At 36.5% G+C, this 14974-nt stretch overlaps 2 protein-coding genes across 4 annotated transcripts in view; one reads left to right on the top strand and one right to left on the bottom strand.

The window, feature by feature from the left end:
• The window catches only part of LOC149555966 (uncharacterized), a 63003-nt gene extending 53844 nt beyond the window's left edge, over positions 1-9159 (top strand). For 2 of the 3 annotated variants that reach the window (XM_089830087.1, XM_089830089.1), the window contains 4 exons: positions 6460-6712; positions 7417-7466; positions 7728-7780; positions 8232-9159. In XM_089830087.1, coding sequence (XP_089686213.1) covers positions 6519-6712; positions 7417-7466; positions 7728-7780; positions 8232-8657 — 723 coding nt within the window. In that variant the 5' untranslated portion in view covers positions 6460-6518 and the 3' untranslated portion in view covers positions 8658-9159. The remainder of the gene's footprint in view (positions 1-6459; positions 6713-7416; positions 7467-7727; positions 7781-8231) is intronic. The other variant, XM_089830088.1, reaches the window with a different exon arrangement.
• Positions 5569-5990, bottom strand: LOC149555967 (uncharacterized). Its single transcript, XM_089829637.1, has 2 exons — positions 5862-5990; positions 5569-5766 (listed from the first exon to the last, which is right to left on the bottom strand). The coding sequence occupies exons 1-2, from the start codon at positions 5988-5990 to the stop codon at positions 5569-5571; spliced, it is 327 nt and encodes a 108-aa protein (XP_089685763.1).
• Positions 9160-14974: the final 5815 nt, after the last annotated feature.

Genomic DNA, 14974 nt, shown 5'->3' with positions numbered 1-14974 from the left:
ACAGTGCTAGTTGATGACGAACTGGATGCTAGTGATGGGATAGGAGTTGATTCACCGTGATCAAATACATCCTCCCATGTGAGTAGTCAACATTGAGCTAATAAATTGAATCAATGAAGAATATTCCAATCTTGTCAGTCACCATCATACACCAATTGTGGAGAAAAGTAAGATTCTCACTTGACTTATAGCTTTGTGATGACACATACACATCTCTCTATTAAGCTCATGATTTGGATTCACTTTATTTGGGCCATCATATCTAAAGAAATCTAGAATTTGTCCTTTGCGTGGGGTAGCACATGTCATTAGCCATGTGAAAAAAGCAAAGTTATTAGAGTCAAAATTGTATCGGAATCGGCACAGCCGAATCGAATCGTGAATCGCCCATGAATCGACGATGAATTGGCAAATTTGAAAAAAACCCTTTAAATGTAGAGATTTTAACAATTTAAGACTTATTTCATGCACCCTTTATTGAATATAACTTAAACACACTATAACATCATCAAATAGAAGTTAAAACTTAACATACATAAACATGGAAGTCTGTGTTTACCGCATGGGGTAAAGAGTTTTTATAAGACAACTGCCTTAGTTATTATAATATAGGTTCACATGCAACACCTACTCCAAGTGCTTCAAAGTGTATCACCCCTCTCGAAAGGCTTGCTCTGTTGTTCTCTCCACCATAGACACTCCATGCTTGCAGCAGCTTCAGGTCTCATCAACTGGTTAGACTTCCCACGATTGATAACTGCAGCGACTGGGGGCCTAGGGGGCAACGCCCCTAACAGGGTCGAGGGGCAGCGCTCCAGGCGCGCTTCTTGTCGCGATACAAGGCGGGGTCGAGGGGCAGCGTCCCCGCCACCAAGACCAAATTAGCACTCTGAGACCCACACAAAACTGCATGGAACACAATATTTTTGTGATTTTCTTTTGATCCCACACTCTTTCTGGGAACCGTTGATGTTTTACTACCTGATTATGTTTTTCCCTTCCCTTGGGCATTGTTCGTTATGCATTCTAAACATTTTTTATTTGTCGTTTTAAAAAAAAAAAAAAACCTATGGTTCTTCTTTTCTCTTCTTCTCTCTCACTTTTCCTCTCTTCTACTTAGGCTTAACAATTAGAAGGCCCTTTAGGGTTATAACAAAGAGGAAAGGTAAAAAAGAAAGCAAAAAAAAAAAGTGATTTTTTCATTATTTCCAACTAAACATGCTTGTTGCCGCCAACCAATTCATGCCGATTCATGTGGCCGATTTTGGCGATTTTTGGAGTGAATCGCCGATACTGACAATTAAGGCGATTCAGCTAATGAAATTGCTGATCACGATTTTCGACACCAAAAAAATCGGGGTGCATGAATCTGATCACCGAATTGGCGATTCATGCGATTTCAACACAATTCTCGGAAGTTGACGGAACTATGGAAAAAAGGTCTCCTAATTAGATCAAGTAACAACAAATATTGGTGATCTGCCTTTATCCTGAGAAGAAGGAATTCTCTGTAGGCATCATTGGTAATCACAGGTTCAGGGATGCATCCTGTTGGTTCCCAAAATCGTAGATTAAAATCCTACAAGCCTTGCCTACTCGATGTTGGGATATCTAATCGGTTGTGGCCAACTTGACAGGATCAATCAATTCGATTTGGATCCTTTGCGCTTCTGGCTCTGCAAAACCAAGGCCAGTAATCTGTTGGTTTCCAAAACCGTAGATTAGAATCCTACGAGCCTTGCCTGCTCGATGTTGGGATATCTAATCGGTTGTGGCCAACTTGACAGGATCAATCAATTCGATCTGGATCCTCTGCGCTTTTGGCTCTGCAAAATCAAGGCCGGTGCACCTAATCCTAGATAACAAACTTGGATCCAAGACGTTTATAGCAAAAAGATTTAATGCAAAGATAGTTTCCCGAAATGGCAAGAGTTTAAGGAAACTTCTTGATTGCTAATAGTGAGTATTAATCTTAGAAAATATGATTAATAAATTTGTGAATGCTGAAATAAGATCAAAAGTGAATTATTAAAACAAATAGATATCAAACCCTTAAAGGAAAGAGATTAGATTATTGCTAGCATATAGATTGAGAATTATGAGCGGGTTAGTGATCAGTGCCAAAATTTAAAAGGGTGATAGAGTCAAAACTATACGTTTTCACATACAACTCTATGATATTATGTATATTAAATCTATAAACAATTCAATTATCAGAATGCATGAAATCACTTCGTATTCGTGTGTATTTGAACGAGTCTATGATGTTTTAACCCTTGTAGAGACAAAATAGATACAAATAAAGAAACAATCACAATATTTCACAATATTTGTATTTATCGGGTTTAAATAGCAACAAACAATTTGATCCACTTATCCTAATAACAAATTATTAACAAAAAATAAAGATGATCATAAAGGACGAACTATATAGTATTTTAACTCTAAAGCAAATTAAAAATCTTACTGATTATACTGTAGAAAAAGTCGTTTTGAAGACACTCAGATGCTGATGCTCCACTCAACACAATTTGATCTCAAACAATATCGAAATTTATGCCCAATAATTCAATATCCAGGAGCTTGGTTCAAACTTCAATCTTTTTCCAAGGAAGGAATTTAAATAGCATATATGCCTCAGAATATGCAGAGAGTTTTGGTATATATCAATGGTGGTTTGTTTGATTTTACATTACATATTTATAGAAGGCTGAAGGGTGTTGGTTGCTTCTCAAGCACCACACCTTTTCATAATTAAAAACTAACCAATATTAAACACTTAATATGGTTTAATTTTGTCAAGATAGAGCTGGCAATATTATGTTTGTAACTTCCATCGTATATAATCTATCTCCGTTACACGTCCATACTCAGGCTTCCAGGTAACTCCCTGTGGGTTTATTAAACTTCTTGCTTCAACGATTCTGTTAGAAGTGAAAACCAGAAGTTCAACTATCTAGCTTATTGATCTCCTTAGTTAATCAACTGCCAGTCTCAACGCTGATCCTAGTCGGGTAAAAAGCCCACGCTAGTGTGCTTAAGAGATGAAAATAGGAATTCACGGCATCCTCAAACTCAATCATTGACACAATCCTTTGAATGTTTGATGTGTTTGTGTACGATTGCCATTATTGTGGGTGGATATCCATTAGATTGCTCATGATGGCATACCCCTGGTAAAGATCTTTCTTCTGCATATTTCCATGTGCATGACCAATCCGTGCTTCCAGTATGCTGCTAGAGTCCACAATTTCCATTTGCTGAGTATGTTAATTCTGTGCATTTGTTCATCCTGCTTCTGCATCGGTGTATGTCTCCCAACCTGCAAATATACAGAATATGGTTAGTTATAAATAAAAACATGAACTCTTGGTGCCTGACTTCTCCATTCTTCACGCAAGATGACACTAGTAGATATTCGATGCCTTTAGCTGGCCATTGGTCTTCAACAACTACTCTGTATTTGGTATGCCTATGACTCCTGTGTGATCGTGGTTATGAAGATTAATAATCCTGTGCCTGTGAAAGTACGGTGATTTCTGATTTCCCTTCTATTCGTACTCGCAACCTTTATTCAAGCACCTTCAATAATCAACAATATTATTGTGTGCGTCTATATTCATTTTATCAGGCCTTAATCTTCCTTTGGACTCATCGTACGCTAAGTGTTGTGAAGTCGTCATCAAGTCCAGATAAGCATTTTTCCAGCGTGGATCCTCATACCTGTAAGAGACACAAAAAAACTTCATTAGATTATACAAGAATGATTAGTAACATATATCCTTCGCTCGTGAAGCCCAGTGAGACAATAGATGATAAAGCTCTCAATATCATGAATCCTGTTCTGAATGGCACTCCTTGTGATGATGATATGCTTCAGGACACTCCTAGAACAGGGTGCTTGATTTTCTCCGGACTTGTGATAGAACATCGCTAGATATATAACAAAAACAAAAACATGGCCCATGATTCCCTTTCTTCATCAATTCTCATCATAAAAGGTTGCGGCAGAGATATTTGATGTGCTAGAATACTCGTGATCTCCAACCTGAATGTACATCTTTATGCTCAGAAAGCAATCTGGTAGATATATCTGTGAATGTATCCTTTAATAATTCTGCCAAATAATTTCACATACTCAACAAGGAGCCAAGGGCTGAGATACTGACGTTCTTCAAATTGCCCATGTGCGTATTCTTTATTTCTGATCATCAAACTTCTGTATATCTGCAAAGGATGACTTACAGCAGTCACTTAGTTATATCACACAGTAGCAAATGTGTTGCAGATAGGAATGTGTGATTTCCATTGTTTCAGGTACATTGGATTTCAAATATGGCCAACAGCATCATGGTACGCTACTTTAGAAAATACTACAGAATGCTTGTACCCTGACATAATCACTTCAATGATTGCTAGCTTTTTGTCTTTAAATAAACACCTTTGACATGCTGACATTGCACGATCTCTACTTTATCTATGCCACTAATGTTGCATCAAAACTTCAAATCTTGCACAAATGGAGCCTAGAAATTCGGGCTCCATCACATCCTAAGTTAGACAATGTGTTGGCTGCACAAGTTGCACAGTGTTGGAATTTATGATCATCTCCTTTAAGAATGCAATTTCTTTGGATAAGTTCATTTAATGCTCAAAAATAAAACATTAAATTCCTTAGAAAGATAGAATCCTGGATAAGGAGGAGGATTAAATGGATTCCGTATGAATTCTCCAGGAAGCTGTCTGCTTAGGTAATCAACAACACTATTTTGTTTCCCTGGAATATGCTGGGCTTAATAATTGTACTGGTTCAAGTATTCTTGCCAGCGAACATACTTACCTCTCGCATCCTTTCTTCCATGATCCTTTTCCTTGAAAGTAAGGAACCTTGTGCAATCAACACGGATGATGAATTTTGGAAGATACATCAATTTTAGGGCAAATTTTGTCAAGCATTTGATGATACCATAAACGTCTTTATGAGAAGAAATCCATTTTTTCACTTCTTCGAAGACTCCACTAGCATATTCAGCAGTATATTGTTTATCCCCTTTGAGAAAACATAAATGTCCTCCCCATGCATTATCAGAAGCATCTGTATACAAGATAAAATCCTGTGCTGCTGGTATATACGAAGTAGGAAGATCTTGGATTTTCTGCTGGATTTTCTTGACAACTTCATCATGAATTGAAGTCCACTGGGGCTTTCTTTTGTTGGAAGTTGCTGTAATGGTTCTCGATCAAAACCTACACCTGGATAGAATTTTTGTACATTATTAAATTATCCTAAGAATCCTTGCAGCTCCTTTGTATTAAGAGGAGGCTGAAATTCAAGGATATTATTGTTACTGTGAGGCTGAACCTCAAGTTTACCAGAGTTCACAACCATGAATCATACCTAAAAACTTACAAGAGTTTGAACACCATTGAATCTTAGAGAGGGACAACAATCCCAGAATTTAAACATGACCTATAAAAAATTTCAAGATGAGATTTACGCTCATCAATGTCTTTACTAAAAACTCAAATATCATCAATGTAAACACATAAGAAATCTTCACAACCACTTCAGATCCTATCCATCCGTTTTTGGAAGTATGAGGGAGCGTTCAGGAGTCCGAAGGGCATGACTGTCCATTCAAAATGGCCAAAAGGACAGCTAAATGTTGTTTTGTGCTGGTCTTCTTTCTTCACCCATATGATATATCTGGTAAAACCGTGATTTGCAGTCAAATTGTGAGAAGACTTCAGTTCTAGCAACCTTTTCTAACAAATAAGATTTATTTGGAATAAGGTATTGTTAACGTGTTTAAAGGTCAGTAATTTATGACCATTCTTTTCTTTTCAGATTCCTTATATACCATAAATGCATAGCAATTGAAATCAGATTGAGAGTGGACAATGGACTTCCCTTTTTTGAGCTCCTCAATGGCTTCCTGCATATCTGCATAGTTATGAGCTGGTATTGGAATCTTTTTGCCACTTTTCATTTTTGCACCAATTTGCAGTCAAGATTAAGGAGGAATATAGGGATGAAGGAGGAACCATTTCCCCTACTATTCCAGATCCTAATAATGTAAGAATGGTTATGTGACATGTCTGTCTTACCTGAACCAACACCCAAGTTAGAACCACATTACTTAGTCCATCTACTCACTGGAAAATTCTCTCAATATATCAGTGTGATTTTTAATAGCAAACAATATGATACTCAAATAGATACTGAAGCTTATTTGTCCTTCTGTAAACAACATATTATGAGAGAAATTTAAATCCCAAAGCATTGATGTGCTAATTCTTTTCCATAACATTTGTTAGATGTTTGTATAAAAGGACTTGATGTCTGACAAAAAAGTAAAAATGTTTAATAATGAAAATTGTTTGACTAGCTTCATGATTTTTATGGGAAATCTAAAGCTTGTTCTTTTCACTTATCATTTTGATGGCTTATTTTTGTAGAACTATTACAAGTTGATTGCAATTTGGATAACAGAAATGGAAACAATATGTAAGAGAAGATGATGAGAATGGCAAAACTTCGAAATATCAGTTTGCAGGATGTAACACACATTTTGTTCCCAAGAAGGATGGCATTTTGTAAAGTTAGATGTTTCAGTTCAAAGCTTGAAGATGCTGCTCGAGAAGACAAGCTTGATTTCATCACAGCTTCCAAAATATTGTTTTCATCTCCTTCAAAGCCAAAAAAATTTGGGTATGTACTTTGTGTTTGATTTGGAAACTTATTGTGACATTTTCCATTTGTTGTGAATTTTTTTCTTGTGTCTACTGATTAGCAATTACATGTCCAGTCTTGGAGAAATAAACAACTTGCATCTCCTCTTCTGTTGCAATTGTTTGAAAATTTATAGATAGATTTCCTTATGTGAGGAGTTTAATGCATATAATTTATTGGTTTGCACGAGTATTCTGTCTTTTCTTAATCTTCTGGTTCTTTAGCAACGTTTCTTTGATTCAAGCTGCTGTGAAGCTTCACAATGCACATCATTGAGTTTAGATTATTAAGTAACGAGACATACTATTGCAATTATCTTTTCATCTATATTTTGAAATTGAGAAGCAGCAATTGAATTTCTGGTATTTATTTTGCATGTGTGCATCTGTGTGCATACATCTAGCTCATGTCATATCTTGACATATCATACCCTTGGTTGGTATATTGGGTATTGGATACTATATCCACATCCACATGCATAAGTGCACAAATTAAGATAAGCAACTGGATGCAACATGCTGACAGTCACTTTCAAAATTGGAAGATTTTTCCTTAGATTAGTGTGTTTAATTTACCAGTCATACAGCTATTGTAAATCAAATGCCTCATTTAAGATGCAGCAATTTATTCTGAAATTGGACATATACATTTTGGAGGGAAATCTAATGCAATTTTTTATCCAGGTTTGACTTCCACCTGGTGCAATTTTTCTTTGCATGCATGCCTTCACTGGGTAATTCTCTTTGCTACTGTCTTCCAAAAACATGAATGCCCTTCTTGTAGATGCCAACAGCCTATTATTTTAACAGTTGAGAACTAGTTTGTGAAGGGGACATTGTTGTTATTCCTTTTCCTATTTGGATGCTTTGAGATTTATCATTCTTGAGAGATTTTTGTACTGGGTAAAAGAATGCATTGATGCTATTAATGTGTGTTGTATTAGTTTTCATCAGACATTATACTGAAAGATTGATTTGTTGTGATCTGTTAACAGCTGTGTATTTGGTTGCACAATATGCACGTTACGACATAAGAAGGATGGAAGCGGTAATGGAAAATTTTCTGCCAAATATTCTATTCCATTTTCGTCACCTAGACAATAATTTTCATGAAAGATGTCCATGAATTGAAAGTCACATCTTGGAATGCTATTTGATCTTATGGTGATTTCCTGGGAAATTTGATTCACTTAGTTACAAAAGTCAGAGGGAAACAAACAATATATAGTTTACAAAGAATTCAATTTTTTAGTCTCAACATATCAAAGTTGTTGACCTAGAAAGAGCATTTGAAGTTTTCGGTGGACTTCTACTATTTTTATTTACTACTCTCAAGTGTAAATATCTTTTGGCTACACAGAAAAGTGAACGGGTAATACAGAAAAGCTGGTGTTCATCATCTCTGGAAAAGCTGTCATGAAGGCTTTTTGGTACGGATGAGGTTGTGATTGTTTCATATAGTGATATAATTTACTTAAATTTCTGTACTCTTATTTCAGGATTTGGAGCTTAAACAAAAGGAAGCTGAAGAAAAGCTAGCAGAAGAATTAGAGCAGGAAGGCCAATCATCATCTGAGGCAGGTTTACCTGGGATTTTAAAGAAACGTGATCAGGATGGAAAACTGAGTAGCTCGTCTAAGGCGTCAAGCAAGGAAAAGGAAGAAGCTTTGCTGGAACTTAAATCCAGGCTTGATGCATTAGAAAAGATTGTTAAGGAAATGGCTAGTGTTGAGGCAAGAAAAACATCTAATGCAGAACCTCTGACAAAGCAAGGGAAACAACTGAGCAATGGAGTGGTTGCGTCGACTAATGGTAAAGGCAATGAAAAAGATATCAAGGAAGCATCTACGAGAAAAGATGCTGTCCCTACCAATAATGCTGAAGCTACAAGTGCTTCCCATCAGCCTGATAAACATATTCCTTAAGAAGATGATTCTTTGTTATGCAGTGTAGGCATACCAGGAGAGTAAAAGCAAACCTGTGGCCTCGAAAGCAAACAAGTAGTTGTTCCTCAATGCTAGTTAATTTAATGGGAAAAATATGACAGGCATATAATCAACCCTTTTAGACCACAACTCTCATTAGTTTTCTCATTGCCAATTTTCTTCCATTGTATCTGGCAAATGTTTTTACATTGACTTTACTTATTTCTTATGAATGAAAGAGTAGCTAGTTTCCAATGTAACATAAATGGAATTGCAAATTTTCTGGAGGTTAAATATCTTGTAAATTGTAATGGTTCAAAATCTTGTATTGCTAGGAGAATGAGGATACAATGTCATCATTGATCCAATATGCCTTGAGGATTATCACAGCAGCAATTTTCTTTGCAATCTATAGAAGCTGAGTTGTCCTCTTTTTTGTAAGTAAAGCTCCATATTTCATCTTTTGGGATTTGTCTAATGTTATTCTATTTTGTTCACTAAATGCTTTGCTGGAGGACACATTTTTGTAATTTAGAGTTGTACCAATATTACAGTTTTCCAACGATGTCTTTCATATGTTCTTCCATAAAAGCGTCAGGGAAAAATCATTTCGATGGGTACCTCCTTGAGGAATTTCATGCTGTAATATATCAAGAATTTTTTCCAAATGAGAAGAATTGGCAAAAACTAAAATCTGAGTTCAACACAGAGCATTCATTAATGATGCAATAATGTGAGCATATTAAATGAACAACCAGCCGATGGCTACACAGAGTACACAACATAAGCTAAAGGTGGAAATATGGACATTTAGAAACATACAAACTTTATTAATGTACATAAGAGTTATACAACAATGGTCCAGTCCAAATTGTGGAACCCACCTATCAAGGCTACCCAACTCAATGAGAAAATCTAAGCGGACTATGCTTTGCAATCTACCCCGAATACCAATGTTGGATATGCCTTTTTTGGTTCTCTATACAGAGGCTTATCTGTTCTCACACTCCAACTCCCAAAATTTGAATTCATTCCTGGACGCCCATGCACATGTAACAGATTCCTCATGATGCATGACCTTTATCAGCAGGATGAACAGTTAGAAACAGTTAAGTATTGTTGATCTTGCATATAACCTTCACTTGAAGAAATGAGTGTTACCTAAAACACTTAATTGACATGCAGAATGCATTAATTCAGATTTAGATAAAGAGGGTCTTGTGTCAATTAGTGAACTTTTGATCAGTTTTATCAATTAGATGAAAAGAATGAATGGTTGGTGGGCATTTGAGAATTACCTAACCACGGTTCCAATGAAAACACCAGATTGATATCTTTTTTCAAAAGCCTACTCAAGAATAAGCGGGTTTATACCAACTCTGGCTTAAGGTATCTGCTCAAATGTTTACTTTTGGTGAGCAGGTTTGGGCTTGATGACTTAGAGTTGTGTGACAAGGAAAGATTGTGTAAGCTCATAATCAACAATTGATTTCTTTTGAATTCTAACCACTGCATCACATTGGGTACTTTGCATATGGATTGTTTGGAAACTAAAGAATGGTGTAAGGGCTTGCATGACAGAGATTTGCAGAAAGACGTATGCAACGATAGAAAGCCATATGTCAAATTGCACAATAGTGTTGTGAATTGCAGTGGTTGCTCGGACAGTTTGTGGTAGCCAATAGGATTAATTGTTTTTGTTTTAAGGTATGAAGGACATGGAACAACCAGTTTAATTGCAAGAGTTGTACATGTCTACTATCAACACAATTTCCTCCAACAAATAAACGTGAAAAAAATGAAAACAGGCTAAGACAGATTTGTGCGTGAAAAACTAAACTAGGAAACAAAGCAAGAAACAATCTTCTGTGATGCAAGATTGCTCAAACATGAGTAAAAGGATTGTTACCATATTGATCACAATTGGGAAGTTGGCTTAATCCTGCTTTGGAAATCAATGAATTCACTCTAGGCTTGGTACCCTTTCACCAAGTAAGGTATTCTTTTTATTTTCTATGTTGGTTTTCTTACTAGAATGTGTGTTCAAGAAGGGCAAAATTTCTTATTTCTAGGTTTTAGGCATTTGCTTTCTCTAACGCGACACATTTTGTGATTGCAATACATTTGATTCATTTGGCTCATGGTAGGCATACAAATAGGAGACATTGAATATCTGAGGTACCCTTGGCATTGAGTGGCTTGATCTTATGCAATATTTTCAAGATCCACACAAGACACGACATGGATCTATCTACTTAGGTTTCATTTTTTTAAGTTTTCATAGGAAGAGTCTCATAAAGCCGCTACAAGAAAATAGGTGCCTCCACAAAGATATGCCTTTGCCACAATTTCTTCCCTCTCAAGTATTATACCTTTTTAGAAGCATCGATTCTTTTAGTCTCCTCTTAAGATGACATCCTTATCTTAATTTATCTTCTCATTCATAAAGGACCTTTCAGTACCGTTAGTATTTAAAAGCACTGAGGGGAGGAAGGAGGTGGGGGTGAATTAGTGCAAACATGTAGCCTACCAATTCAACCACTAATGCAATTAACCTTAACAACTTCCAAAATACATTACATACAATTGCAAGAATGAAATAGAAGTAATCAACATCTAACATCCACACATGCTTGACACACAATACAATATTTTTTCTCGTGGAAACCCTTGATTAGAGGGAGAAAACTACGATGGGGATGACACCCACAAACCCTTCATAGAAGTAAAAAGGTTTGCCTTGCTAGGAGCTACAAATACCCTTTATGAGGGTTTACCATGTTAGGAGTGACTAGTACACCTTTAAGAGTGCAATGGGATTGTTAAGATCTACCTCGCTAGAGGATTTTATAACTCCTTTTGAGAGTCCACCTTGTTAAAGGATCTACACCAAAAGACCTGTCAAAGTCCACCCAATTAAAAGATTTACCTTTCTGCATTTTTTGGGGAGCATCGAGTTTGGATGATTTGGATGTAGCACTCCTTGCTTGTTAGATCCAATCTTCTCTTTGCACACTAATACTACTCTCTGCTCTTTCTTTGCTCAAAACCTCGATTGCAACCCTAGCATATCGAATCCCACTTTACAAATTCATCTAATAACAACTTCAACGCTTAGAGTAGTTCCATGTAAGTACATCACTTTTATCCTCTTAATCCCCACCATTCATTCAACTTTCAACCTTGGCCCTCAAATACCATATTCAATTTACATATCTTGATGTCATAATACGTGTTCCTTCACTGCCTTGATCCAATGAGTGATGTGGTGAGATTAGAGGTTATGGTGACATTATAGTCTCTCCTAACTATATGCATACTGCATCTAAGACCACCCCGCTTAATTTGAACTCTATCAGGACCACCACCAAAATAACCTATGTTGTTCTTCCTGTACACTAGTTACTACACTTGACTGTATTTCTACATGCTTATCAGTTTGTTTCTTATTGATCACTCACTTAACCATCACAATGCTAACAATCTCCCCCTTTGGCATTGATGTAAAACTCGATATGAAAATAGGTAACATATCAACCTTTTACCAAAGTTTGTCTTCACCATCGATCAGAGCAAAAGTCAAACCATATTGCATAACCCCTCCTAACACTATACTGATCTCATTCTCCCCTTTATACTGGACTTATTTTCATGTACCCTTATTCTCCCCCTTTTGTCAACAATGTCAAAGGTTACAATAGCTTAAATACTTACGAGTAAATATCACCTCAAACTTAGATTTTGTCAAAGACTTCTTTGAAGTTTTTCTTTGTCGACTCTAGTGAAATTTGTCGTGACCTCTTCATGTGATTCATAGCAATGATATGCCCATGTAGGTCCGCTACTAATTCTTCCATTGAATCCAAAGTGCTCATATTAGGTAAACCAAGTAGAACTTTTGCATTCTTCACAAATTGTTGCATCACATCCACAATAGGGGCTAATTAAGGTTGTAACTCTAGTAAGATAATAACCCTCTTTTCTTGTTCTGCTTGTAACTGCTTTACCTTGTGTGTGATAAACTTCACCTTTGCACTATATTCTACTGCATAGCTCACAATAGGATCAAACTTCTCAACTAAAGAATTAGGCTCCTTTTGTGCATCATCTACACTGTTCTCCAAATCCTTAGTAAAGTTAGAAAGTTTTGACACTTTTGTCAATAACTTGTCAACTTCCTTTAATGTGGCCTTTACCAAATCCAACAGTTCTCCAAGTACTTCCTATTTCTAATAATTGTTCCCATCAACCTTACAACCCTCTTCTTCTTATAGTTATTCTTTCGCATTGTTGCTATCTCCAACTCAGGAACTTGTCCTCTAATAGAATTGATGCAAGATCATCCTGGGTGTAAGAGCAATCTTGCATCACCCAAAAATATTTCCTTTTTGTCTCTTGTATAAGGGTTGTCTCAGTGTAGAGTTGTTGTTTGTGAAAGCTTGCTACTTAGCAAGTTGGTCATACGAACTAGGAATGCTCTAATTTCAGATGTAGAGGTTCATCTTGGATATATTAGCTTGCTAGTTGAGGTTCACTGCCATATCATGAGTATCCATTAAGTTATTGTAGATTTTTGGTACAAATTTTCGTTATAAAAACTTTGAGCTCATTTTTGAAGGCCTTGGCCCTGGCTAAGGCCCAGAACTTGGCTGACTAGAGCTTGTGCTAGTTAAGCATTGTTGAATAGATGATGATGATTCCAGAATAAGATCATAATAGCCAATCAACTCAATGGTTCACAAGTTATGGTCTTCAAAAGTTGGGCTACCTCAAAATCCTGAAATAACATTTGTAATCATTTCGAGCCAACACTTCATGCAATTTTAGGGTTGGTCAATCTTAAGGGTTATGGTGAAATGTCTAGATCCTTCTCGGGTGGTGGAAAATTGTCTATATAAGGAAGGCCCGTAGATTCCCTAAGATAACTCTGGGTGATAGTTCACAACTCTGTCTTGCAAATTATTGTAAGGAAGACGCCTATGTGGGTTCACATATTGTATTTCAAAATTTTGTAATTTCACATTTGTAAAGATAATAAGAAGCCCATATTTTGTTCTTGCAAATTGCTGTTGTTTCTCTATTTTTGTTATGTGTTTATGGTATTAATGGGAACACCCTACATCAAGTGGTATTAGAGCAAGAGTTCTTGAGTGTATAGATATATCACCGACTGTGAGGTAGTTTGCACCAAGACTGTGGTTTGGGCTGCATGTGTAGACATCTCTGATTGTGAGGCAGTTTGCACTAAGGTTTCAACATAAGTGTGAAAATTCCTTCACGAAGAGAGTTTGGTGGTAGAGTTGGAGGTGTTACACCTAAGGGTTTTAGAGCCCTCTAGAGACAATTGCACGCATTGGAAGAGAAAATGCACAGAGGGATGATTCTTTCCGTAAGAGATGAAAGTGAGGATGAAGGAATAAAAGAATAGAATGAAAGTTTTAAACCTAGAAGATTGGGAAAAGATCTCAGTTTGAGGTTCCCACATTTTTGAGAAAACTTAACCCAAATGAGTTGATCCATTGGATCAATGAATCAGAAGAATATTTTGAGTATGAAGATATTGAAGATCCATATATGGTCAAATTTGCAAAGGCCAAACTAAAGGGTCATGCAAATATTTGGTGGCAGGAGATCCAACAGGAGTAGAATAAAAGAGCAATGGATAAAATTATAAGATGGTATCGAATGATAGCTAAGTTAAAGCAACAATTCATTCCCGTGGAATATGAACTTGATCTGCTAAAGAAAATGCAAGGGTTGAAACAAGTAAAAAGATCTATTCAAAAGTATACATAAGAGTTTTATCGAGTGCTCATCAGAACAGGCTACACAGAAGTTGATAGAGAGAAAGTTTCCTGTTACCTTAATGGGATAAGGCCAACCATTTAGGAGGAGCTAAGTCTGGTTTGAATGAACACTATTGAGGAGCCATACCAATTTTCCCTAAGAGTAGAAGAGAAGATGAACAAGAAGTTTGAGAGCTAGCAAAGCGGAAGAGGCTATGGTGGAAAGTTTGGTGGATGATATTATGGAGGCCGAAATGATGATTAGAAGAAGGATGAGGCTAGCAATAACAATCAGAACCATAGGGGAAACAATTGTTTTCATGATAAAAATAATAGAGATCAAAGAGAAAGAAGAAGAGGACAAGGATCTGGATGAGTTTTCCCTGGAACATGTTTTCACTACAAAGAAGAAGGGCTTAGGGCATTTGAAAGTACTCAGTGCCAATGAAGGATAGATAAGAGAATCGAAGGCCAGGCCAGAGTTGCACATGTAGATGAAGATGCAAAATTATCACATTCTGAAGATGTTGA

The sequence above is a fragment of the Cupressus sempervirens genome, chromosome 5, assembly GCF_028749045.1.
Source record: "Cupressus sempervirens isolate cs-2001-9-10 chromosome 5, ASM2874904v1, whole genome shotgun sequence".
Lineage (NCBI taxonomy): Eukaryota > Viridiplantae > Streptophyta > Pinopsida > Cupressales > Cupressaceae > Cupressus > Cupressus sempervirens.
This window is presented reverse-complemented; position numbering and strand designations above follow the sequence as displayed.

Coding starts and splice junctions, on each gene's coding strand:
- LOC149555967 (XM_089829637.1), bottom strand. CDS start 5,990: ATGAAAAGTGGCAAAAAGATTCCAATACCAGCTCATAACTATGCAGAT. Junction 5,767..5,861: donor TCAATTGCTATGCATTTATG/GTATATAAGGAA, acceptor CTTATTTGTTAG/AAAAGGTTGCTAGAACTGAA.